The 27,441-nt window shown below is 43.6% G+C and overlaps 2 protein-coding genes across 6 annotated transcripts in view; both read right to left on the bottom strand.

The window, feature by feature from the left end:
• The window catches only part of NOS2 (nitric oxide synthase 2), a 28,780-nt gene extending 16,054 nt beyond the window's left edge, over positions 1 to 12,726 (bottom strand). Inside the window, exons 1-3 of one of the 5 annotated variants that reach the window (XM_050321716.1) lie at positions 12,631 to 12,726; positions 709 to 8,457; positions 521 to 608 (exon numbers count right to left, since the gene is read on the bottom strand). The gene's annotated coding sequence lies outside the window, so the exon portion shown is untranslated. Of the gene's footprint in view, positions 1 to 520; positions 609 to 708; positions 10,643 to 11,561; positions 11,710 to 11,797; positions 11,893 to 12,630 lie in introns of those variants that run through there. The other 4 variants (XM_050321717.1, XM_050321715.1, XM_050321714.1 and 1 more) reach the window with 4 other exon arrangements.
• On the bottom strand, positions 10,754 to 26,218 carry LYRM9 (LYR motif containing 9). Its single transcript, XM_050321718.1, has 5 exons — positions 26,200 to 26,218; positions 16,213 to 16,350; positions 15,443 to 15,535; positions 14,681 to 14,729; positions 10,754 to 12,725 (listed from the first exon to the last, which is right to left on the bottom strand). Exons 1-4 carry the CDS (start codon positions 26,203 to 26,205, stop codon positions 14,712 to 14,714), a joined length of 255 nt encoding a protein of 84 aa, XP_050177675.1. The 5' UTR covers positions 26,206 to 26,218; the 3' UTR covers positions 10,754 to 12,725; positions 14,681 to 14,711.
• Positions 26,219 to 27,441: the final 1,223 nt, after the last annotated feature.

Genomic DNA, 27,441 nt, shown 5'->3' with positions numbered 1-27,441 from the left:
TTGCTTGACACTCAGAGTAGGGATACCCAAACTATCACTGCTTTGTCAGTGTAATGCTGCAACCCTATATTAATCTAAAATACTGGCAAGAGAATTTCAAGTGTCCCCCAGTCATGTAAAGCAGCAAACATTGATGTCTGAGCAGACCACAAGCTTAGAAGAGGGATGTGAAATGTTGCTGTGTCATCCACACATCACACAGTAATGAAGAAAGAAAGAGAGAAAGAGAGGAGAGAAAGAAAGTAACAAAGAAAGGTTAGAAAAAGAAACAGAAAGAGGAAAAAAGAAGAAAAACCCCAAACAAACATAAATACAATACACAAAGAGAAAAAGGAGGAAAAGGGAAAAAATAAGAAAAAGAGTAAAAGAGGAAAAATAATAATAGGGAAAAAAAGAGAAAAGAAGAAAGAGAGCAGACTCACATTTCCCTTCACTGCCTCAGAGTAAGAACCTGCTTTGTGTTCTGCAGCACGGGGTTCTGTGGATAACATTGAAAGTGTTACCTGTTATATGCACAAACCTTTAAATCAGCAGAAAGGAGGGACAAAGTTTTCAGAGCAGCTAGACAGCTTGGAATAGAGCAGGAGATTGAGCGCAACACTTTGTTCCTAATAAAGAAAGAAAGATACAGTTTGTTATATAATTACTTTACCTGTGAGCTGCGGTAAATGAATGACAGAATGAACAACTAGCCCCAGTGATTCTTACCGGGCTCTGGGAGGTGTTACCAGGCTGCCAGGAGAGGCTCTTCTCTGTCAAAGTTTCTTGACTTTAATCTCTCAGGCTCTGTATCCCTCCTGGGAGGCAAAAGCATTTTATACTCCAGACCATGTATGCAAAACAGCTGAGTAAGGCTGGACACTGAGACTGAAAAAAAAGGGGATTCCCAAAATGTCCTGTATTGGAGAAGTGGAGGGTGTGTGGCTGAGCAGCATTACATAACCTGTGTGAGGCAGGCAGGGCAGCAACCTGCTGCTGATGCTGGAGCATCCCGTCCTTCCCCTGCCTGCCACAGCCTTGAGTGCTGTCTGCGTTCCAGGGAACGGCAGGGTATCACACTCAACACCGTCTGCAACCTTGCACAAGTGTTAAAATTAAAAAAAATAAATCCTGAAAGGTTTCTTACAGCTTGGGCACTGTGTGGCCAGTTTCCACGCCTGTACATTTACCTTCGGCTACAGGAGAGTGAGCAACTTTGAGAAATTTTACAGAGCCACTGAACTTTACAGTGTGGGCCAGGAAAGCATTTCATCAGGTGACTGTAACTTAGGACAGGTATTTCACATTTCACATAAATATATTCCCTCCTTACTTTTGGTCAAGTTTACTCAACAGAGATCGGGCAGAATTCCTTGCTCTCCAGAGCTGCCTCTTCTGCCTGTTGCTGCCTGCAAGCTTTGTCCTGTGGTGCTTGTCCAAAGCACTGGGAATACTGGAAGGCAACTGCAGTCCCTGAAGTACAAACTCTTCCCACTGTGCTGTATGTGGGAATACTGGCAGGACAGCAGGATAGGACTGTTGAGCTGATTCTCAATGTTAGATAACACCTACCTACTACAAAGCCAGGCTCCTCCCTGCAGTCTGGAAGGCACAAGCCCTCCAGGACCAGGGCTGGCAGCAGTGCCAAGTGCTGCCAGGCACCTGCAGCCCACAAGAGCAGTGCCAGGCCAGTGCACCAGCAAGGATAATGAACTGATTTGTTCCTTGGATGATATTATGTATGGCTATTTTAAGGAATCTGTTTACAAATAAAAGATGATTAATATATGTGCTGACTAATGTGAGGTCAAATGTGGCACAGTGATAACTAGAGAGATTTACAGATGCCAACCGAGCAAAGATCTACAGAAATGAGGCATGAGGCAGACAGAGAAATGAGGAAATGCACGTTCGTTTTTCAGCTGTCAAGCTTTTCTTGGACAAGCTTGGGCAAGGTGTTTTCTCCTCCTGTGTCTAGTTTCTCTGTTTGGAAAGTTCTTGTATAAAGCACTGCTAGAGGCAAAGCAAGTGCTGTGCACACGTGTTCATGCACAAGATTGCCTGTATATAAAAAAATCCAGATCTAGAGATCAGCCCCTTGAAAAACAGACCTGAGTTTTCTGAGCATTCATCTTCTTGGCTGTATCAAGCCTGTGCTGCTTTACATCCACTTCTTGTGAATTTTCACAGTTGGATTTTTTCTTTAACTTGATGCCTTTTCTCTCCCCAGAATTAGTGGTGACATCCCTTTGTTTGAAATATTCCAGACATCTAAGCAGCAGGCAGAAATTACGTGTCAGCTGTGTCTCAATGTCATGCCATGAAGTTCTGCCTTTACACTCTTCTTTGCATTTGTTATTTTGTCAGAGTTTAAAAATCCTATTTGCGCCCTTCCCTTCCTTATTAACCTCACTTTTCTACAGAGTGTGGGGAATCCTAATGTCTAGTACTGTAAGAAAGAACATTTCTTAGTAGAAATTTAATTGAATTCAACTCTGTCCAATGGCTTCTAAGCTTTCAGTATTCACCCTCCTTATTTCCCTGTGCTTGGAGACTGCTGAAATCCAGGAAAGGCTATGAAGGGAGTGGAACTGAAAAATTAGATTTGGGATAGCCAGAGGAGAAGAAACATCTTTCCTGAGGAGAATTGTTTAAAGGATTGGCCAAGGTACAGCCATTCAGGGAATTGCTTATTCACTCCAGTTGCTCAAACAAGACCTTTTTTTTTAATCACTGAAATCAGTAATAAAACTCCCTCTGTACAGTAAGAACAAGAGAGCACCATTCATTTCTCAGGTGGAGTCAGAGATTAACTAAACAAGCTCACTGTGCACTCCTTCTACAAATATTCTACACTGCTTGGAAGGTTTTTCCTTCAGAAAACCAATTCTGTACATATTTCCTATTTTTGCACAGCCACTTCTGCCTCTGCCATATCAGAATGCAAGAACCAGTTGCTTTCCCTGCATTAAACTTTGATGAAAGAGGTGCCCTTTCCAAGCAGACTGTCTGACATTCAATGGCATGCTGACCATGTTGTCATTTGGAGTCAAATTTTGTTTTGTTTCTGAATGCGTGATGGTCTGCAGTCTCAATAACCAACTTTCTGCAATTTCCTTCCAACTAAGTAATATTATGTGTCTGGTATTATAATATATATCATATCTGCAAGATTCTGCATTAGCTCAAGCTCTGTTTGTAAGGATGCTCCACTGAGCTCAGAACATCTTGAGGCTTCAAAGCAAACCTGACAAGGGCTGATTTTCTCAATCTCATGGAACCCTGAAGAGATGATGTTCAACTGTCCCAGCTTTTCATAGGTTTAACACCAGCGAATTTTTTCTAACCCTTTTTTCCTAACTAACCTAACTATTGTCAGAATGCTGCATGTGACAGCACAACAAGTACAACAGTGGGGTCTCTGTAAACACTTGGCATTTCAGATTTGCTGGGGCTTCCCTCACAGCTCGTATGCTAAGGGTGAAGTAAGTTCCATTTCCATCTACAAACTGATGGCTCTGCCTGTATGTATTTCCTTTCCTGAGGAAGCACACTCTGCTTCCTGCTTTACCACTTGATCACTGGCTGGACAGGAAATTTGGTCCTTAAACCACCAGCAGCACACAATCATTAGAAAAGGAATGGGAAGGACCCCCACATGGCACCTGTCCATCTCCCTGCCCCAGCAGTAAGATCAGCTGCAACAAGGTATTTCTGGATCACCAGAACACCATTACAGGTCAGTGTGAGGAGCAGGATTCGGGCAGACCTGGGGTGGGACTCTGAGGAATAGGAGAATCAGTGGAAATGGAGTGGGAGCACAACAGGCCATTGACACCACGAAATGCACTCACATGTTCTGGTGAAATGTTCACTGCTCCTGTCACAAGTGGCCACTTTGTGGTACAAATAATTCCTTGGGATGACATTCATTCACTTTCTGTTCCTTTTCTGGGCTGAAGTGCTGCCTCTCTACTGCCTATGAAGCTTCATTCACATTTCCCAGCTTGCTGTCACTGAACTGTAGGAGAGACATTTCCCTGGCAACACTTTAGTGTGTATTTCATACTGGAGAAGTTTTTGTAAGACAGTACTGTCTGTTTGTGCTGACTCCAATGCCTGTCATGACAGGCACTGAGCCGCAGGAAAGCCTCTCTGGACTTTTTCAACTCAGAGGTAAATAAATACATAAATAATGGCAAGGGTGAGTGTTTGTGGCACAGCCTGGGTACCAGGTCACCCTGGGATCTTACCTGCAAGTCTGTTTGCCAGTAACACTGCACTGCTCATCCAAAAATGTCATCTGCAAAGAATACATTTTTAGCCTCCTAATTCCTACACTAAAAAAGTTCCAGAAATTGCCAGGAAAGCCTGTGGCACGTGGGTTGTGAGCATCCAGTAATTGTATGATACGAACTTCTTACAGGGCAGGGGTGACCCACTTCTGTTGGTCGTATTGTTCAGTGCTTGCAAATCTCAAGGGGCTACATTTCAGTCACTGTCCTTAAAGCTCTCTTAAGTATGGCGAAAGTGTTCTGTACTAAAGATGGGGATAGAAACAGTGACAACTGCATATACAAAGCAGACCTGGAGAATTACATGATAACACAGGCTAGAAGTTTCCAGTTTCTCAACCTCCACTTCTTTAAGGGAGTCATGTAAAGTGAAACTGGTAACTCCTATAAAAATGCAAGACTTCGGTGTTATCAATTTCCTACATTTAATTTAGAAGATTAAAAACAAAAATAAAATAATTTTAAGGATACATTTCTTCCTTATGACATTCCACCCTTAAACACACGAAAGAAACTGGGCTGTGGAAGCCAACTCCAGGGACTGCGTGTCTTAAAATGAAGACTAAGGCAACGAGACAGCAGAGCTTCCCACCAATTATCCCTGCTTTTATTCTCTGGAACCTCCACAGATCCACTGGTTTTATTGGAAGCTTTGTTTCTGGCAAAGAAAGATACAATTAGTGGCAATAATAACTACTGTTTAAAAAGCTGCTCCCAAACATCTCCTCACACTGATTACTGTCAACCTTCTTTTATACTGGTTTGATTTTTAATTTCCCAAAGAACATTAATTTTGACTGAATCTTCCCCCAAACTTAGCAAGATGTCATCTCTGTTTTTTTGGGTGTGTTCTGATTGCTTAATGTTCCTTTAAGGTTTTGTCATATTCACCATTAACTGTAGTCTCTTCTTCACTGGCTTCTTCATTATTTTGAAGTTTTCTTTATAATGGGGATAAAAACTCTGTCAAAAGCAAAATAAAAGACCCAGGCCTATGTGCTTGAAAATATGCAAATACAAGTAGAATCCCAGTCTGGATTCCTTTTTAGTTTCTGCAGATTGAAGGGACATTAAAAGCAGGAGTTGAGGGTGGGAAGGGTAACATTTCATTTGCCACCTCCTGCTCTCCAGTGGAAGGCTGCACGTCAAATGATGGCAGGGCAGGGTGGAAAACTTCCCTATGTGAACATCTCAGGGCAAAAATGAAAGTTAAAGAGAGTGCTAAATTTACAATGCCGTGCCAGTAAACCTACTCCTTCCTGTCTGCTCGCTGTCAGTTTGGCCAAACTCAGATGTGCAGAAAGAACAACATTGCCTCATCAGTCACCCTTTCCAAAATTCCAGTGTGTGTATATGATGACCAGGGGCGAGGAAGGGAGGGAGGGACAAAGGCAGGAGACAATCAATAACCAGATTTCGTGTGCCTGGCTGCACGTTGGCTCCAGCAGAAGGGACTGCTGACACCTCCTGACTCACTCTGGGCATCCTCAGCCACGGCTGCAGCAGCAAAGGCATCCCTGAGTAAAAGCACGGCCTGAGGGAGGAACTCCAATTTCAGTGACAGAGCACTGGCTGAGGGCAGCAGAGCCAGGGACAGGTAACAGAAGAGACTTGAATACTGGTTTTCAAAAACCCACAAATGTATGGACTGAAATGAAGAACAGAATATTGAAGTATAAAATAACTTCAGTTCTGAACATTTAAAACTTCAGTGTGAAAAACAGAGTGCTGCTCAAACAATTTTAGTAGAACTCCCAGGCTTGTCTTTGTTGCTGCCCTGTGATCTCTGTGCTGACCTCCGAAGCTCTCACTGCCCCTGACACCTGCCTGGGTCTACTCAGTTGTTTCCTGCACACTCACATGTCACTCTTCGGCCAGTGCATCTCAGTCTGTACAAAACCACTGCATGTTGACCTGCTCTCCATGTTTCCTGGACGGAGACAGGGGCCTTCTCAGGCAATTTTATGGCTCTGCTTTGTCTTTATGACTCTTTTTACTACTTAAATAGTTTTTAAGGACTCCTTGCTAAGCACTACATTTAGGCCAGTCTTGCCTACGCCTGCACAGCTTTCAGTGTCTGTGTGAATTACATCACATTTCCAAACCTTCTGTGAGAGGCAAATTTCCTTCCTTCCTGTGCCCTTCCCATAAGGGAAACAGTGCCAGAGAGTGGGGGTATGAGCTTACAGCTCCTGTTCTAGCAACTGTCCCTCTTCCCCTACCAAAAAAGACAATTCCTGTGGCACATTCTTCAGCATCTTCAGAGTATTTCTGGTCAGTTTTTGTTGATTTTGAGCTGCAAGTCCAGCTCCATACTTATGCCTGGAAATACAGACCTGGTCAGTCTCTGTTGAGCATCACAGAACACGACTTTCTGCTACTCTGCTTCCACTTCCAATTCATGAACTGAATATTTGGACTAATTTAGGACATTTTGTCTCCCATCACAAATCTAAATAAAGATGTCAGTATGAACATATCCTCTCACTACATCTCCTATTTTTTTAATTTGTTTGTTGGTCATCCAATGATTGTGTAACTGTAGGAACACTCATCCTACACTGTCAGTGAGTAGGGGACGAGCAGCCTCACATGCAAGCTCTCTTCAGGCAGTGCTGCCAATGTGGTGCTTCCCTGTGTCCCTGGTGCTGTGGCTCCTGTCACATACACAGGATGTGCTTTGGAAATATGGTCACACAAACTCTGACTAATCCTCCATCATTGACTAAAACAACTGTTTCTTCATTTGGAACTGCCTAGCAAGCAAGCCCAACGTGTAGGTGAACCTGAGGCAGCTGTTGGAATAGGGTACCCTGAATAGTGCTGGGATTTGTGGAATATTCCTCAAACATAACTCCAGTAACTGAAATGAAGCCCATAGAAAACTGACATCATGCACAGGTTTATAGGAGAATGCAGGTTGCACCTGCTAATTAACCTGTAACTGCATAAACTGTTTCAGTTTTAATTCTGGTAACCATGGTTAAGCACAGTCCATTTCTCTGAGTATTCAGAGCAATAAGAAATGGTGTGAGATGGTGAATGCTACCGAAGTACAGGGGATTCCTTCCCTTTGATTCCAGTGGCTTTGGCTCAGAACCCCTGAACGGCACGGGAAAGAAACATCCTGGTAAGTAACTATCTAGACTGCCTTTGTTATCATAGGCCAAGACAGAATTTGATAGAGCACAAAGGCAAGGTCTGTGTCTCCCAGACAGTCCCTGTGAATTCCAGAGCTACGTCAGAGTTCTACAGAGCAAAGCTATGTAATTATGAGCTGTGCTTTCTTCCCGATACTTACCAAATTGGAAACACTTCCTAAATAGTAAAGAAATGAGCCCCATCCCACATAATGCAATAAAGGTTCAGTACTGTACCCAATCCGTTCCTTTCAAAGTCTCTTTTTTAGGTCAAAGGGTTTACAGTTCTGTTCCTCTCTCAACCAGACATGGATTGCATTCAAATTACTTTTTATGCTAAATACCACTCATATTGTGTGCATTTTTTGTATAATTACCTCAGCTATAAAACCTGCACCTTTGCTTCTGAGAGCAATGAAGCTGGAGTGCAGGGATTGGCTCTCCATCTCAAGTTTCATAACACACACTGGATGCCTTTTCACTGCATTGAATCAATTAGAAACTACCAGACTCGGCCCAGCGTCACTGCCCCATCCTACAGCCTCTACTCTGTCAGCTGGCAGCAGGGTTTGCAGATCTCTGTATTTTTAAACCATGCTTCTGAAACAGTTGCAAACTGATCATCCCCAGGCCGTACCTCCTAGCTCAGAGCCACGCTAGTGGGGAGCACCCAATTTCCTGCCCTTGCCACCCAGTGCCAGCCTCCAGAGAGGCGCTCCGTGCACGGCAATCGCCCGGCTGACAGACACGGGGACACAGCACTGCGAGTGGGAGACAACGGGGGCTCAGAGCTCTCCTGGGTTCTTCAGCAGTGCCCAGGATGAGAGCCCTGCAAGCTGCGGTGCTCTCTTCCTTGCCCATGACAGCCCAAGTGTTGATGGCGGCTCCAAGGCTGCACCACCACGCAGTGAACTGAGACTCCACACACCCAAACACACAGGGCAGCACATCAAAGAGCACAACAGAACTGACCTTATTTTCCTGAGGTTAAATGTGTAAGATTATCACCAAGGATAATGTTGGAGGTCTCCCAAGTTAAGCACCTAAAAAGCAATCTGAGAATTACTTTTGAAACTCTTGGCCATAAAGCTCCCATGTACTCTGTGAGATACTTCCAGCTAAGAGGACAAACTTGACAGAGCTCTTGGGGGAGAGAAAGCTCCAAGATTCAACTGCATTCTATACTGTAAACTGTGATTAAAGACATCATTTCTGTGACCTCTAAAAATGGAGGGAAAAACACAAAGTAAAAGAGAAAGTAGCCCTTGCAGTTGCACAACTGTGGAAAACAAAATACTCAGGTTTTCCTTGTTCCACACCATGAGACACATCTGACTTTCTGTAGATGAAATGACTTATAAGAAATCCAAGCAAGGCTGAAAAAATCCCAGATCTTGTGTGATTTTACCTAATGCAGAATATGAGTCAACCTCATCAGCTGCAAGAATTTGTCAACTTTGTATCTTTTAAAATCCATTCTGTAGAAAGGCAGGAAATATTAATCAAAATACCAGCGCTTTTTAACTTAAGAAGGATACCAGAGACTGTGAAAAAAACAAGCTGTAATAATAAAAAGACATAAAGTGCAGTGGTTTTTAAACCGATGAAGCTGAACTCTGGTAGACTACAGGTAATAAGGCCATCCAGTCTGAAGCTGTCCAGCCACAGCTGTAAAGATATTTTATATGGGGTAGTGATATAGCCTCAAGCTGTGCCAGGGGAGGGTCAGGTGGGACATCAGGAGGAATTTCTTCATGGAAAGGGTGGTCAGGCCTTGGCAGGGGCTGCCCAGAGAGGTGTCCAAGGAATGACTGGCTGTGGCACTCAGTGCTCTGGGCTGGGGGACAAGGAGGGGATCAGTCACAGGTTGGACTTGATGATCTTGGAGGTCTTTTCCAACAACCTCAGTGATTCTGGGATCCTGTGAAATACCCAAACCAAGCTGGCTCGGAAGTTACTAACTAAAAAACCAAAAATTAAGTGAACCCTTCTCAAAATGGACCCATGCAGAACATGAAGGCAGATTCTTCTGGGGGAAAAGGTTGATAGTTACAGAACAGGGAAATTCATTTCTTGGGCCTCCCAGTTCACAGGTAAGGACAGCAAAGAGCAGCCTCAGAACTGTCCTCTTCAGACTCTACCAGTGCAGTGGGCAATGCCAGGGACCTCTCCCTCAGCGACAAATACCAACATTGTCAAGCTCTTAGCTGCAAGCGACAGATGACTCTCTCTGCTTCGAAACTTTTAAAAACTATTTTAAATATCAAACACAATTATGAGGAAAATACTCTTCAAAGAGCAGGGTTTTTTTAAAAGTTAATGTGTCTGCCCTGCTTAATCACAAACTGAAAGGAGTACTTGATGATTATTGTATACTTCAGTTAACACTATTTCATAAAATCTGGCTTGACAGAATTATAAGATAAATTAATCAAATAATACAAAAGTTGAAAGATGTGCCAGCTGGCTCGAGCTCAAGCAGAAATACATCAGCTCTGAGCAGCAGGGAAGGCTGCAGGAAAGGCAGTGGGCAGTGTGGGTCTGTGTCCAGCCATTTTCGGGTGTCAGTGACTTGCTTCAGAACACTGCTCTGACCAAGAGGCTGCTCATCTCAAATACACCTCTGCTTCTGGGGGGACACTGAGGGACACAGTGTTGTGGAGCATAGAGCTCTAGAGACTCCTTATGGTTTGAGGTCAAGGACTCTCACAGTGAATAAATATCACGATACTGAATGTTTAAGACTCACAGATGATGTGCTGCCTGTTCAGTTTGCAGCCTATCAGAGCTTTATATGAAGGCACAATATATAATGCCAAGTTAAAAGCTATTACAAATAAGAAACTGTTTCCTTTAAAAAAGATCAGAGTGAATATTATTTGTTTCTCCCAGAAATAGTGTGTATTCCTGTTCTGTATGGTATCACAGTAAAGATTACTTCCTTATGACATCTGAAAATGAGCCAAACACCATGCAAGAGAGGTTTTTGTTCAGCATCAAATCCTGAAGCTCAAGTGCCTCTAAACAAAAAGCCTGTGACATAAGGAACCAAGAGAGAAAGAGTTTACAAAGTGCTAAAGAGTGATTTAAAGAACATTCAATTACTGACAAATGGTGCTAAGCAAGGCCTGGCCTGAGTTGGAAGAATTCTATTCAGTACCACAGAGCTCAAATGACTTTCGGTGGAGAGTGAATTGAAATCAGTAACACCTCTGACAGAAGAATGTGATCAGAGGTACATGTGTCTCAAGCCACGAGCCACGTGAAGAGCAGAATGCTATCCTGTATTTTACATTAACCACACATTTACACAATCATTTTCCATACCAAAACCTGAAATGAATAAATAAACAATTTTTTATTTTTAAAGGAAAAAAATTCACTAGACAGAAAGTTTCTACATGAGGCTCCAAGGCTGGCAATAACCAAAGTAGTCTTTACCATTTTCTGAGAGCTTAAGAGCAGGAACCTAAACACTAAACAAAGCACATTGACCAATCCACTGCCACTGCTCCATTTTAGGCACGTTACTTCCAGATTTGTAATGTACAGATTATTTCCACACAATTTCAGCTTTAGGTTCCCAAGGTCATGTATACACAGATCAGAAAGCATAGCACCAGCTTTGGTTCTGGTCTTAGACTGGATGTTGATAAGTCTGTAACATGATCTAAATGATTTGTTTCTCCATACTGCAAGAATGTAAAGCATGATCTCACCCTGGGAAACATAAGTCTCCCAACTGTCTTTCCTTGTTCTAATGTTTGTCTTGCATAACAAGTCTTCTGTGAAACCCTCTCTACCTCCTTCACCACGAGTTGCCAGTACACAACCTTTGAAGAGTTAGGTCCACTCAGCTCTGAATTGTAGAGTACTTATAAGTTATTGACTCAAGGTCTTACCGTAACCAGCTGCAGAAGTGTTTTGTTAGCAGAATGTAGTTACTGCCTTTGTGTAAACACAATGAAAACCCCGGGCTAGGCAGGGGCATGGGATCCTATTCCACACTGGAACTGATGCTGCCATCACTCACTGCAGGAGCACTCATCAGGGAGGCCACAAAAACGGGGCTTGGACACAACCTTCTGACCGGCCCTCAATCACTCACTCAGCTATTGCAGTCACCTATCAACAGGCCATCACTTACCAGAACTCAGCAGAAACGGGTTCCTCATTTCAGTAAGAGAAACTGAAGCCTATGAATCGGCTTGCCTCCTTTCACTGACATCACACCTGGCTATGTCAGCAGCTTCATGAACACCATGAGCTGTTTGAAACTCTACAAGAGTAGTTTTGGGACACAGCACAGTCTCTTTGACCCACCAGCTTTATGCTCAGAGATTCTGGATGACTGAAAATGGAAACACAGATGCACCAACGTACTTGGGATTGATGTTTTGATCCCAGTTCCATCAGAGAACCCAGGAGCAGCTGCCTGTGGCCACGTTCTTTCTCCCAGTGGGCCCCGTTAGAGCCGCTGGCAGCGATCGCTGGCACTGGGGACAGGGAACGTTCTTGAGGCTCAGCAGGGCTGGGTGGCACAGAGGCAGAAAGTTGCTCAAACAAAGGTGAAGAGAACTCCAGTTAGACAGGTCAGTGAGTGCTAAATTTGGCCAACTCCAGGATTAAATGACTTCTGAGCAGAAGTTTTCTGAATAATAATTTTGGTTGCAAGTATTGAAGCTCTGTCCAAATCTCCTCTCAGAGTTCAGGTTCTCCTCTACATCTGGGTTAACATAACATCTTGGGACTCAGGTTGTGCTGCTGGAGAATGGAATTTATATAATGTCTTGGAAACACAAAAGCCTCAGCCGTGCAGCTGAATGACTTCAGCCCAGTCATTACAGAGACATGTCTGAGACACTGGTATTACTTTCACTTTCAGGGAAGTAAATAGTTGTTTGCATCATTTCTCCTCACCACCAAGAAAATTATTTGTATACTAAGTGAAGTTATCTTTGCATTTTCACTCTATTAAAAGGTTACTATTTTGAAAACCAGATTATATTTGTATGAGAAAAAACCCCAACAAAATCCCTTCAGACACATCCTCATGCCCTCCAGCTGAATCACTCCTGTCAAAATATTTAGTCATGATGTCTCCTGCTCACCAACCATGTTCCTCCTCTGTGCCCTACCAAGAACTGAACGTTCTACCACTTTCCAAAACCTACAAGTCACAGATTCTGGTCCTCCCATAGGTTCCTCTATCATACCTTTGGTCTGATGTTCTCAGCTGGCACCCTGGACATTTGGAGCTGCAGACATGTCCCGGTTGCATCTTCCAGCTCCTGGTGCTTTCCTTCTTGAACTAGCCATAAATTAAATAACAGGCACGTAAGAGTGATTTAAACACATGCAATTATCCTAGTTTGTAACTGAACAAAATAGTACATCTCACACTACCAGAATTCAGGCAATTACAGCCAGAGAGGGTTGCTGAGCACTCTACATTTAAAGTTCAGGAAACTGTCATGTTTATACACTATTAATCCCACTAAGGATTTAATTTTCACCATTGCAGTGATACAAAGTTCAGTGCATCTCCATGCTGCAGACCAAACACACAGACCAGACCTGGAGTGCAGCACGGCTCACCTGTTTGCTGCTCTCGATCAGACCAGCACACTCAGATAGCTACCAGCAAAAATGCCTGAGCTTTTTTATTACTGTTCAGTATCGTACTGGATATTCCTTGTCGACTGCCAAGGTTGAAGCTTTCTGTGTTCTACCTTGCACCGAATTATTTTGAAAGTTTAAACCAAAATGACTGCACTTTCAAAAAAATGTACTTAAGAGGCTTTCCTCACATAGAGAAACACCTGCTCTGTTGAGAAACTCTATCACCTTCCTGCTTTGCCTGAAATCAAGCAGAAGGCTGGCCCAGCATAATACCTGAGTGTGTTCTGATGTATCTGACAGAAAAGGATTTGAAGAGAAGAAATAAGTGGGGGAGAGAGACAACCTGAGAACAGAATTGAGGAATATGTAAAACAAGGGCAACAAAAGTTAAGGGCGTGTAAGGTGATGTGAAAAATGTGGGAGTAGAGAGAGGAACAATAGTGGTGATGGCAGAGGGAAGAATAAGAGGCCAGGAATTCTTGGAGAGGAGGGTTTAGGGCTAGTATGGACAAAGGGGGATTTTTTGATCCAATACACACATTCACTTGCAGCCCTGTTTCTGATATAGCGCTGCCCAGATTCTGCTGGGCTACCGTGAGCCAGGTTTTATCTCCGTGTCCCTCCGGGCCGCACGCGAGATGGATGAGGATGAGGATGAGGAGGGCAGTGCGGAGCCGCCCCCGCCCTGGGGGACACACCTGCGCTCAGGTGCGCCCGCACCGCCCCCTGCGGGCCGAGCGCGGCACTGCGGCCGGAACACCCGCGCGGCTCCGCTCCAGGGCTCGGAGCGCTCCCACCTGCGAACCTGTCCTGGCAGCGCAAAGAGGGCTTCCCGGAAAGCACGTGGACTCCCGTTTTGAAAGGACGTTTATTTCGCGTTGCAAAGAGCTGTGAAGGCCTTTGAGCCGCACAGCACTGCCCAGGCAGCGACTGCGCCGCTCCCAGCACCCACACACCGAGCCTGGGCTGTGCTCGTGGCAGCTCAGAGACAGCGACAGCCCCCGACTGTACTGAGACAGCCACCAGTTCAACCAGCCCACAGAACAGTGAACATGCGGCCGTAGCACGGACAGGCAAGTGGAAAATACTGTGGTTCAGGCTTCAGAAGGGTGAAAGTTCTCATGGCATGTTCTCCCCTCGGCAGCCCAGGCTGTTGGATCAACCCCAGCCCTGTGCTCTGGTCATACCTCTGCTTCACTCTGGACGCACCTCTGGTCACAACAGAGGATGGTGTGACCTCTCAGAGTGACAGCTGTCATCAGTGTCACACACACACGAGCTGAACTCCTCAGTCACTGAAATCCACAGGGAGTGATGCAGAGGAACCTCGTCACCAAAGGACCTGCATGATGTGTATCACACTGCCAGGGTTGATCCAGGCCTAACAGTATAACGGAGGAAGGTACTCATAGCTTAGACAAGTTTGGGCTTTAACTTAAAAGTTTGTGATTATACAAGGCAATAATTTTAACATCGACTGTGCCTTTTCATTTGCAGACTTAAATAGCTTCAGAAATATTACTTTAGCTTCATGACATCCCAGTGAGATATAAATTACTGTATCTGTAGTATCTAAGAGAAAACTTCAAGCAATAATTCTAATACAGCACTGAGCTTGACTACAAGTCCTCTAAGGATGTTTACCAATGTTCATCTTGTCTTCATCCTTCCTCTTCTACTTCTGTTTTTTATACTGGAAAAAAACCCAAAACAAAATAATTATTTTTTTTTTTAAAAGCACATAACTAAGTAACAGTTCATGCTGACAAGGATTTACAACTCTCTTCACGATCCACATACATTTATCTTTGTCTCCTTTAAGTTCGATTGAAATTTGACAGGATTTCTCTCTGCAGTGTAAAATAATGCTCCTTGGCAGGCACTGTGAGTCTGCCCCTCCTCTCACACTGGTCCATCACCAGCTTGCCACAGAACCAGACTACAGCCCCTGTGGCTGAAGCAGAATCAGCCTATTCTCTTCCTTTCAGAATAAGCCTACAATTCTAATTGTAGGAGAATAAAATCAGATTCAGGCACAGTTATTGACTAGGCTGTTACTGCTGGGATTTGGCTACTGCTATAATTTCATAATCTGTGACTAATCTCTGCTTGCTCCTTTAACAATTCTCATTTGGATTTCATGGCAGAGAGGAGGACTTAACAGTCACTTGGTAAATTAAAATCAACACGTATTTAGAGCAAGCTGAACTTCTGATTTGTTTTCTTATACTCAACGAGTAAGAGCTGTCACAATCACAGATCCCTATTGGCTGGGTATTTCCTTTCACCCAGACCCTTCAATGTCCAGGTCAGCACAAAAATTGCCTGTTCAGAATTCGCTTTCCAGCATTTACTTCTTGTTTTGAACTGGGAGAAACCAAAACACAGACAATCTGAGGCACTTACTTTATTCATCACCCAGTCAGCATCTTCAATGGCTCTTTTGATGATCTGCTGGATTCGCTCAGGGTCATCTTCATCAGCATGAACTTTGAAACTCTGCAACATTCCAAGTGTCACACGGACCAGGCAACACAACAGTTGTCAAAATAAGGATCGTTTTTAAATCTTAGAAAAATATTTGATGCAAAATAAACCGTTGGTCTGGAAAGGTAAAGATACTGTAGCACCTGGACACGCTATTTCCGTAACAAATCTGGTCATATGGAATTTCACGTGAAGTATTTTACTCTTTTCATACATCATCAACAAAAACAAGAACTGAAATTGTCTGGTATGTTAAAACTGGAGAGACACAGGACAACAGGCATGATCAAATGCGTGAAATCACTTCCATATGAAGTATGGAACATGAACAGTCAGATGAGATTTACCCAGTCGGGGGGGTAGGAGGTATATAGATATAGATATATAAATGACTGACAAGGAACCAGTAAGTTTGGCCATAAAAGATGAGTTTATGGAGTAAGGAATGATGTTCATCCTCTTGACTAACAAAAGAATTAAAGATGAAAGCCAAGAAAAACAGAAGGTTTCAGAAGCAAACAAAAAGCAATGCTCCTTCACATAGTCCCACTATAACCCTTCCAACCCACTAATGTCTCAAGCTTGCAGAAGAATAGCTGGGTTTATTTTTCCCAAGTGCCAGGAGCTATAAAGTTGGTGGGAACGCAAAGCAGCCCCGCAGTGGTGGGCAGCAGGCGCGCTGTGCTGACCTGCCTGATGTGGTGCCTGTAGTGCTGGCGGATGCTGTCCTCGGGCAGGCTCCTGCAGCAGCGCAGCAGGTACCGGTACAGCTGCACCGCGCTCCGCACCAGCTCCGCCTGCGGCAGCGGCGCCATCACCACCTGCACCTGCGGACACAAACACACACCGAAACACCTGAGGAGGCTCCTCAAAAACACAGGAGGCAGCACTGAACAATGAAAACAGGGCCAGGGAACTGAGGATCAGGACTTGCAGAAACTTTGCAGGAAACCCCAGGATGAAATGAATCAGAACTTGCTGAGTTTATGGACAGAGAGGGGTTGGCTGTGACCGAGCAAGGTATTAAAGACAAAGATGGAGCTCATGCAATCAGATCACATCACTTTGTGATGGGAGCAATATTTCACAAACAGACCCCCAGTGTCTGTACATTTTCTGTGGGCACACAAAGCTGGATCACAGCCCACAGGAAGTGCCCATGATCAGTTGAGCCCTTCAAATGCTTTCCTTGAGCACCCCTAAGACTTCATCCACATGGTGACTTTCCAGAATGAGAACGCTCATAAATGCTACAAATGGTGCTAGAATTTAACAATATTTCTTATTATTGTCCTTCTGACAAGAATGTCAAGGCTTCAACTTGAAATAACATAGATAAGTGAAGGAGAAGAGAGGCAAAAACATTGTCAGGTTTGAAATTTTCCATTTTTTTGGTAACAGCAACAGGAAAAGAACAAATCTACCAAGTTTCACCTCCATAACTATACTTAAATATTGTAACAATAAGTTCATCCAAGCTCTATAAAGTGCTAATCAAAGACTGTAAATGCCTTGTCATTTAACAGATGGTTGCCATCTGCAGAGAACTAAATTAACATTTGGAAAAAAGCACTTTTATATCATTACTTTTAAGAATAAAGATAATAAATAAGCAACTGAATAATGAAATAGATGCATGGCATTATTTTAGTACCTGTTATAATAATTACTCATTATTTGGAACATTTTTTTCTTTTTCTTAAGTAATTTAAGTTTTTCAGCCAAATTTATTTCAGAGTAGAACACCACAGCTATCACATGCCTGGGCTGTATATTTGCACAGACTAGGTCTTGTTGCAGTGGATAAAACCTCCTCATTATGCACCTATAAATACCCATTGCAATGGGATATGTACCGTTGTAATTTGTATTTTCAGTAAATGAAAATTCCATGTCTTTAACTAAGTAGATATCAATTAGCACAGCCCTACAGCTGTAACAAGCTCTGCTAACTCACAGTGGCAGAGGCCACTGAAAAGCTTTAATGTTTTAGCCACAACAAGACACCCAGAATGTCTTTTTGGGGGGGTGTGCCTCGACGAGGTTGCTTTGCTGCTGGCACAGACCCCCACAGGGTCCCTCCTGAGCACTCAGGACAGGGTGTGTCTGGTCCCTGCTGAAGGGCTGCCTCAACTCCAGCTTCCGATGATTTTCGGAATGGAGAGTACATCTTGTAAGAGCAGCGGGAGCTGTTGCAGGGGCTGAGCCCCTTGGCCACAGCACTGGAAGCTCCTAGGGAAGGCTCTGCTGACACTTCAGAAAAAGCTTTTCCAGCCTCCAAGGGGTAAGATGGCTGCCTCAAGGAAGCATTTACCAGGGTGACTGTCTCTTGAGCTGATGATGCAAATTAGTAAAACTAATTCTAAGACATACAATGGGCTTAACAGGCAGAAACCTTTGAAGAACGTACGTCAGAATCCCTTTCCTGCTCCCTTGTACTGACATCTTCCCTTACACCTGAAATGGGTTCTGTGCAGTTCATTTGGACTTCTCAAAATCCATTTAGCAACCGGAATAATCAGAGCCCTTTGCCAGTGTGCACCAGCCCCTGAGAGGTGAGTGATGTGCCAGCAAAGCTCCCTCATCCCGGGTTGGTGCCACCTTGCTCCAGGACCTACACCTGACCACCACTTTCTGCACTTGGAGCTTCATGAGGTGTGTCTGCTTTGGAATACTTGAGATGTTCTACCAGGAAAGTATGAGAAATGAGGTAAGACTCCACAGTGATCCCTCCTGAGAATTATTCACAGCCAAAATATGGTTTCCATTAGCTTTCATGAACAATTAGCACACCAATCTTCCATCGTGAGGGCAATAAGTTGGCTCTATGCTGCTGCTGCATCTTCTCATTCTGCTTGTTTGATTCCAGTTCTGTTTTTCCTTATTTGTTTAATAAAAGCCATTTGGCTTCACACACTACAGGAATTGGATACTGTTCTAAAAAATGTCCCATATGGAGGGCAGGAAGATACTACAAAAATTGAGAAATACAGACCAGGAGCTGACTTTTCAAAATGGCTTCAGTCTGCCTACTTTAATGCTCCCTCACTTTCCAAGCACACAAGATGTGCTAACTGTGACTTTAGCTAAAAAGTTCGGCTTAGAATACAGATCAAAATACCCCCAGGCTTTAACGTGTTCATCTCTTGTTTTCTTCCAATGTTTTTTTCTCTGAAATGAAATTTTCTCTCTGCAATGAAACCTATGCTGGGTGTCAGCTCCATGCATTTTTGGTTTGGATTCATTTCACTTTGGCACTCAAGTACAGGAGGTGATTACACACCCAGAGATCCCTGCATTCCCCTCCAAGCAGCAGAAAGATAAGCAACTCCAAAATGTGACTCATAACATACAGACTGAATTAATCCCTGCCCTTCTCTCCATCAAACACAGAAGAAGCAGCAAAACTAGATCCTGCAGTTACATCCTAAATTAGCTAGGATGATTCCAAGTCTGTGTCCTAGTTTGAAAATAGAAATGTAGTCATGGAATGCTTTGGGTTGGAAGGGACCTTTAAAATGGGTATTTGAGAATAATGTAGATTAATAATGATAAGACAAAAATGGACCCATTCCATAATCCGGAGTGTAGAAAAAGTTGGGATCTCATCATATGTCACTGTGCTCTAATTAAACCTAAGTGGTCCAATAGATTTCCTGTCACAAATGCAGAGATCCTTCCTGTGCTGGGACTGCCCTGGACAGCTTGGCCCAGCAGAAAGAAAAGCAGCTCTGGGAGAGAGCAAGGAACCAGGCATGGAAATATATGACTATGGAAAGATTAAATTGATCAATGGAACTGAAAATGTTGTTTCACTATAGGTAATTGAGAATTTTCCACTGCAGTAATTTTTCTCAGGAAAATGATGAGCTGTTGAAACCACATCACCTGACAAATACGTTTGCAACAATGAATTTTGGGGGGGAAAAAATCCTTCACCTTCCCATAAATACTTTCTAACAGATTTAGAGATGGAAATTTTCACCATGTCTATTATCAAACCTAAACTGCATGAGACTCAAATTAAAAAAAAAAAAAAGTCCTGAGTTATGACAGATTCACAGCTCCAAAAATGCTGCAAATGCTGTGAAATGGACATGCTTCACAGGGAAGTTTATCACCAAAGATCCATGTTTTTCTGAGAATGTAACTTCAATCTTGGCAATATCACACCACAGCGCACGGAAAACCTGATGGCTGTTCTGGTAAAATGGATGTTTAGTAAGAAATGATCTCATGAGCTGCCCCACTGTTAAGTTCCAGGATACTGGGCCCTGCATGAGCACACCACAACAGAGACTAGATCCTGACAACAGGTGAGGCTGCACTCTGCCCTTGTACATCCCAAGGCACTGGAGAATTTGCACAGTTACTCCGTACTACTGTAATCTGCCCCTTCCTAGACACAATGAAGCACTGTAAAAATCTGTACAGTTGCCTTTTGTTCTAAAAACATCCCCCCTCGAATCCCACAAATGTTACCATTTTTATCTGCCAAGCAAAAACCCTCGACCTCACAAAATCTGGCTATAATCCTGACTAATAATGTAAATCTCCTTCTGATAACTTAAATATCATGCATAGCACAACAAACAAACTATCTAAAGCAAGAACTGTTGAGTCAGAAATAAAATAATCTGCTAATTGTGCTTTTCTGGAATGGATGACTGTATAATGTCCTAATCAGAAGGCTGAAATCACATTTGCATTTAGATAAAGCCCTGTTCAAAAAGAGACAAGTATAAAGGAGACACTGAGACTATTGTGGCATTTCTCTGCATTGCATAATCATTTACATTCCTGATAATGATATTCAGATAGTGAAGCAAAGGCTGACCAAAGCCAATTAATCTTCACTCTGCATTGGCAGCTTGGCAATTGACCCTGTGCACAGCTGAACCTCAATAATGCAGAGATGACACTATGCCACTGCTCTCAGTTCATTTTTTTCCCTGCTATTGTGACTGTTTTCCAAGCAAATCCCCACAGTTCAACAGTTAGAATCCTAATCCCTCCAGACTACTTAAACAGCCACCAAAGCTGGGCTCCAGAGACTGGAAGCATTAATTAAAGGACTGCAAGAGTTACCTGAGCTGTTGCTATTCTCAGGTTGGCTCCCCCTTTCCTCTCTTGCTCCCGTGTGCAGGCTGGAGTGTGTTTTATTACTTCAAAGGATTACACCTTTAGAAACCTAACCCAGGACTTTACGATTCCCTATCCCAGTCAAACCTCACGATCCCAGGAAAGTAATAATCAAACCGCCAAAATAAGACTGAAATTGGAAGCCTCTTGAAACCTCTTTAACCACAGAACATCCTGGTTCATGTTTTGTCATCAGTCCAGGAAGACCCAAGTGAACTGCTGCTACCCAGAAGGATTCTTACTCTTTGGTCGCATCCGTCCTCCCTTCCAGGCTTCCCAGGATCCCAGCTGGTAAGTGCAGTAAAGGCTGTGACTGCAGGCTGTGACTGCCCTCAGCACAGACAGCCCTCCCCGCTCCCAGGGACCCAGCAGCTCTCCCTGGCTGTGGCACTGTCTCCTCTTCCCTCATCCCCCAGTAGGTCACGGAGCGTCTGGTGCGTTCCGGGCGGTGCGATGGGCTCTGCTGCCCCTGGCAAACCAGCCACCATCCGTCCCCACCCGCTCACATCCTCTCAGACCTCTGCACAGCCCTGGGCAAGGCCTGCCCTGCAGCTCCAGCTCCCCTCGTGTGTGGGTGAGCACGTACAATGCCGCAGTCACTTCCCCATAACCACATCTCTCCGGCACGCTGGGCTTTTATTGAGATCTGCTGGTTTGATGTGATCGCTTCTGACGAGCTGTGGCCGGTCATTGTTGTGGATTTTGTCCTTTCTAAATACGATCTGCAAAGTCCCATTGCCTGAGTGATGATAGCCAGTCCTGTTCTGCTCACTTCTATTTCTGTTCTTCTCCCCCTTATGCTTTGCTGGATGCACGAGGCAGAAGCAGTGCCAGGTGACAGTGCCAGGCCAGCACAATCTGGGGGCACAGCCCTGCATATAAAGTTTGCTTTACACAACATTCACAGAGCACACAGGGGATTAAGAACTGGCTAATGACACATCCCAAAGATCTGTTTGACAAGGAATCACCACTGCTTGGACACCCTTCATGTAGTTGTACAGCATCAGGATCAGCCCTAATGCTACTCAACACTCACCGGTTGCCTCCCTGCAAATATAAAGCTGTAATTGGTGAAACTTGAGGATGGCAAAGATTGCTGGAGCTGGGCATAATGACCACTTGTATAAATTAACCACAGCCACAGGGCAGATGTCTTACCTTACACCTGGTTTAGTATCACGCAGCAGACCTGCAATACATCAAACTGCAAGTAAAACGCTGAGGCTCTTGCAATCCAATACCAGTGAGGAAACACACTGCCCACACTGAGGCCAGATTACCCTGTTCTGGATAATTAATAGGCCTGTTCAGACTAATGAGAGTAATATTCTTTGGAGCATGCTCACTAGTGGGAGGACAGAAATCTCCCTCCTTTAGGTGCAATCCAAACTTCTCTACTTTTTTCTCCTGACAATGACTTCTGGATTAAAGAAAATTCTGAAAGTCACAGTCTCAAAAGAACTTTATCTCCTCAGTTGTGAATTGCTCGGTTCAACTGCTGTCAACAGGAATTTTGCTCTCAGTGGTCTAATCTGTAAGTATTTACCTTTGGGATCATGCCTGAATAGGAATTGAGTTATAACTGGGTACAATCAACTTTAAACCAAAACTGCCTTCATTCCTTTCTTGTAAATACTGTACTTTGAAATGTTCCAGTGCTTAGTTACACTTTAGCCATCACGGTTCTCCCTACTACTTTATGCCATTTAGTGCAACAACTTTCTGTCTGGGGTTATATCACCTTCTATAACTTCCAGCTGGGCACTAAACAAGCTACCACATCTTTTGTCGAAGGACAGATACCCAGTTGGCAGCATAAGGCATGGAAGGGCCTCTGAAGGGCACAAACACGCTGTCTGATTAATGAACATATTGACTCTATGGGTCAGACAAGCATGGGAAGAGTCGTGAGTCTTACATAAGGTTTTGTCATGGTTCCTCATTTGGTTCAGAAGGCCTGAAAGTGGTTAAAGTTTATTTTAACTTTATTCTTTAGAAGGGCTCATTTTGCTCATGTGATCCAACTTCACCTTTTTTTTAAAAAAAAGAAGAGAGGGTAAAACATGCAGCTGTCAGAAAGCAGTACAGAAAAGAGCTCTGCTTAGGAAAGTACAAAAGTAATGTGAAGGTGGAGAATCAGAGTTTGAAACAGCAAAAGAAGTCACTGTGACCCACACTATTGACTAAAGTTTAATAAAAGAAACCATTTTTTGATCCAAAAATGCATAACATACACCTCTGAACATTGCTTTAGTGCAAACATCACACCCAGCCTACAGGTGAATAAACCCTCTCCTTTTACTGCTCCCCCAGCACATCCCTTGCAGCCCTAATTGTGCACATAATTCCTGGACTAGGGACGATGGGGCTCATGCCATGCTCTAGGATCTACAGGATATCTGTCCTGGAATTGTCCTTCCCAATTCCCAATATCCTTCACAGCAGCATCAGGAACAACTTGCTGTCTCATTATTCCAAATCCACACCTGCTAAAATTTACCATCTCCCAATCCTTCATAACAGTAATCTGAGCCAACCCCTGCACTGGCACAAACTCTGTCTGTGGTTTACAACAGTAAACCATGGATGAGTTTGACCCACCACATGTTGAGCAAGATCCATATTGTTCCTGGGTGCAAGTTTATAAGCAGCAGAATTACAGGACATGTAAGTCTGGGAGCCTTTAGCCTCTTAGGGATTGTAACTGGCCCAGCTCCCTAAGCAGGGATTGTTTCCATACCAACAGCTAATCAGGGACAGAGCCTGCCACGTCTTAGGAACAGGTCTGAGGTCTTAAAGCCACAGCTCAGGTTTGCCCAAAAACTTCACTGTCACTCTCCATGGCCTAGTCCATCTTAAAGAGAAAGAAGACACCTTTTTCATAAGAAAAACAAAGGAAAAGTCTGGCTAGGAACACAACAACCTATTGCAAATGTATACACACCTCCAGCACTCTGCAGGACCTTTGTTTTTGATGGTACAGGGCTTGCTTTTAATGGATTACACACAACACACCTCAGCTCTGCTGAGGACCTCAACTAATTTATAGCTCAGCTGAGACAAAGTTAAGGGGAAAAAGTTTCTTTTGTCTATAGAGTTAAGTTCAAACCATATTCCCTCTTCATCCCAGTGTCCAGCTCAGAACTCTTGCTGTAAGAGATCAAAAAAAAAAGTGCAGCACAAGCAGAAAGAGAAAACCCAGGGCTCTTGGATCTCCAAGAGAAAAAAATACCTGAGAAAAGAAACTGTGCTCCAGAAAATTACACAGCTTCTGTAAAGTCACCCAGCAGCAGAGCTGGGAATAGGAACCTTGCGGTTCTCAACCTACCACCTCGCACCAGGAATCGTGCTGTTGATAATTTCTTACAGTGATTCACAACTGCATCCCTGTTCAGAAAGCCATCCTCTGAATCCTTGGAACCTGTGTCTTAATTCTTTTTGATGTATGTCAGCTAAACAAGGTTCAACATCCTCTCTATGCATGAATTTCTGTTCAGGATTATTCTACACTTCTGGCTCTGACCAAATGGTTCCAGGATGATTAAAATATTTCCTTTGTTTCTAAAGCATTGGACATTGATACAGAATGTCAGAGTATTCTTTTCCCTTTGCAGCTCGTTTATGAACAGCCATCTGAGAGAACGAGTGAGGCAGGACAGTTCTGAGTGGCAAAAACATTTGACGGAAAGGGAGCTGCCTTAAGTTTCACCCATGATTCAGATTTGTTTACATTTGGTGAAACCTCAGGAAAAGCAGGATAAAAGCTTTGGTTCAATTGAAGTCATGTTGATAAACCCCAGTGCTAATAATTAACTCAATTATGCTGAATTAATTTGATGTAATTACTGGTGATGGTGCAAAGGCAGCGGCCCAGAGAAAGTTTGAGAGACAGGAGGAATAGAAGTCTTAACAATACAAAATACCCCATAAATAGCATGGGGGTTTTTTGCCAGAATGAGTCAAAGACACAAAATGAGTTCATTACAGTCATCTGGCTTCACTCAACCCTCCAAATTACGCCAGTACCCAGACAAATAGCTGTGAAATCCAGCAAGTGCACTAGAATTAGAGCAGGCCCTGACGAATTTGACACAGTACTCAGCACTAGTGTCTGTCCCCATCCTATTATCTAAACAATGCAGATTTAATAATATATTTAAGAGATCCACAATGCATTTCTTTTAACTGAAGACGTTAATTAAGAATATTTTCCTGTTGTACTGTTGTCAGTTGAGTGGTTTTTTGAGGAACAATCTGGAGGATGCTTATGGAGTCTTTTCATTTGATCTGCAGTTTTTATCTAGTATTTTCAGACTTATTCAGTTCAAAACAAACAAACCCCAACTATAAAAACCAAACATCTATCTTTCTCCTTCCCCATTTAATATTTCTGTGATTTGCTTTGAAAAAGTATAACAGAAATGCTTTCCTGCTATAAAAATACACACGTTTTACTGAGGCTTTTTTAATGCCTGTATATTAAAAAAAAAAAAAGTAGTCAGAGGCATAAATCAGATGTGGTTCTCTTAAGTCTTGGGAAGTTAAACGACAATGAAATAGAAGGAATTCTATTAATATCTGTTAATGCTTGAAGAATCTACAGCACTGTGCCCTCCTCTCTCCACCCTGTCGGGAGCACACCCTGTCACATGGCCCCTGCCAGCAGGTCAGGGGATGCACAACCCAAACCCAGAGCAGGCAGAGCCCCAAACCCTGCAGCAGAGCACACCCCTGCTCTCTGTGCTCCCTGTGCCACCTGCAGCCCCTGCACAGACCCCACATGCTGCAGGTGGTTCCATAAAGCCTGGGGGAATCAGTGCATGGGTCCATCCAGCTGCACTGTGGGGGTGCATTCACCACGGCTCTTATCTGCCTGTTGTAAAGAATTCAACAACCGACAGCATCACTGTATTCAGTGTTTCACAGTCCTGAAGGACCACTGACATCTAACCATGGGACCTGGGTGCCTTTGCTCTCTGGTTCTGTCTGAAATGCTGCTTGACTACATCTGTCACAGGACTCTAAATACACAAGCTTCTAAGCCTCTACTGCATTTTTATTATCCTTGGTGACAAGAACAAAAATATTACCTCTAACACCACCAATTGCTTCTGAGGAGAGATTCCAAGTACTGAGCAGTAAGAAATGAATAGTATTTTTCCAATTTGCTAAGTAGGTGCTGCTTGCACGCCCCTAGATCACATCCACACCAAGTTCTGCTGGTTCTCAAACACAGCTGATCTTTCAAAACTCAGTATAATTGCCACCAGGCTCTGATCAGACTCATCAGTTCAAAGCAAGTTCCACTACATGCATAATTTATGCATTTGATTTCAACAGATCATTTTGTGCCCAGTTCCAAGAGGGCAGAAAGTGTTTTCCATGGGGAAGCTGCTAACCCTTTCTGAAGAGCAATTTTTAAAAATTGTTATTTCTGAAGAGACACTACATTTTAAAGCAGTGCGAGGGATTGTTTGAAGTCTCCTACATTTGTTTGGACAGCTACTCAAATTTTCTCTATGCCCACTTACCACCATCTCTCTGGTTTAGGGAGCTCTTGCTGGAAGGGGAGCCGAGCTCAGGGAAAGGACAGGCCTGTAAAGCCGGAGGGAAGAACGGCCCCCAGTTATTTCAGCCTGCACAGGGGAGGAGGTGTGGGCTGACACATCCTAAATGCACTGCACAGGGATCTGACAGGGCAAGGGTGTCTGCGTAAAGGAGAAGTTCCTCAGCCTCTCCCTTCCACCACTCTCTCCTCCCCCAGAACTCCCTCTGCCCACACCCCGGCCCTCCTTTGCCGTTCTGCCATCACAGCCTTGATTTTCCCTTTCATGGATTTCTGCTTGAAAAAGCATCACTGCCTTGATTGTCTATTTTCAGCCTATATTTAAGAAAACCCTTTGGTTCCATTTGTAGCCACATCCTGTCTCAGCCTCCCCCTCTTTTTGTTCCTAAATATAAGGCTGATGCAATTTGATGTGACATGACAAAATAGCACATTTGCATTGGCAGAAACTTTCCCTCAGCAGCAGTAATTAAAGGGAGTAGATGAGACATTGCTGAAATTGGTGTTTATTTAGCCTAGAAATAAAAGGCTTAAAGATGTCTTGAGAGGGATGTTGGAGTGTGTCATGACCATGACAGTCATCGATGAGTGTTGCCTTCTAGGGGCTTCTTTTCTGCCAAAGCAAACGGTCACTCAAACAACGTAATCGATTTAAAGAGAGTAAAAAATAAATCAGACTTCTGTAGACCATATTCCTAACCAGTGAAAACTATTTCATGTGTTTCTTGGGATTATAAATAGTACCAGGACACTTGTGGTTACACGTAAGACAAGGTCAGTCTAACTTCAGAGCACAGGCTCTCTCAAAATGAGAAGAGAACTAAGTTCTCATTGACTACAGTGAGAATTAGGTGCTTAAACACCTGAATTTTTGATCTGAGATGCAGCAGTAGAGGATAGGTACTCATCTGCACCTACAACACAGATTTTGGTTAATTGTCAGAGACAGGAACCCAGAAATGGCAGCCTGAATGCTGTGACTTCAACAGGATTCACACAGCAGATTAAAACTGCATGTAGATACAAATCTCATGAAATAATTTACCATGCCTGGTTTTGCTGAATGTATGCACTGCAAACACCTGACAGCATCTGGCACTGTCAGCTTCCTGCACTCTATTCCATTATGAATGGCAGCAGTAGAAGGCAGTGGTGGAGGAAGAGCAATGTTTGGAAGTTGAAGGGTTTTTCTTGATTTTTAGAATGT

The sequence above is a fragment of the Myiozetetes cayanensis genome, unplaced genomic scaffold (assembly GCF_022539395.1).
Source record: "Myiozetetes cayanensis isolate MyiCay16 unplaced genomic scaffold, myiCay2020 scf27, whole genome shotgun sequence".
Lineage (NCBI taxonomy): Eukaryota > Metazoa > Chordata > Aves > Passeriformes > Tyrannidae > Myiozetetes > Myiozetetes cayanensis.
This window is presented reverse-complemented; position numbering and strand designations above follow the sequence as displayed.

What these genes read in the sequence shown, in the direction of transcription:
- LYRM9 (XM_050321718.1), bottom strand. An exon ending in ACAGGCACCACATCAGGCAG is followed by an intron (nt 15,536 to 16,212) that starts GTCAGCACAGCG and finishes GGAATGTTGCAG; the next exon opens with AGTTTCAAAGTTCATGCTGA.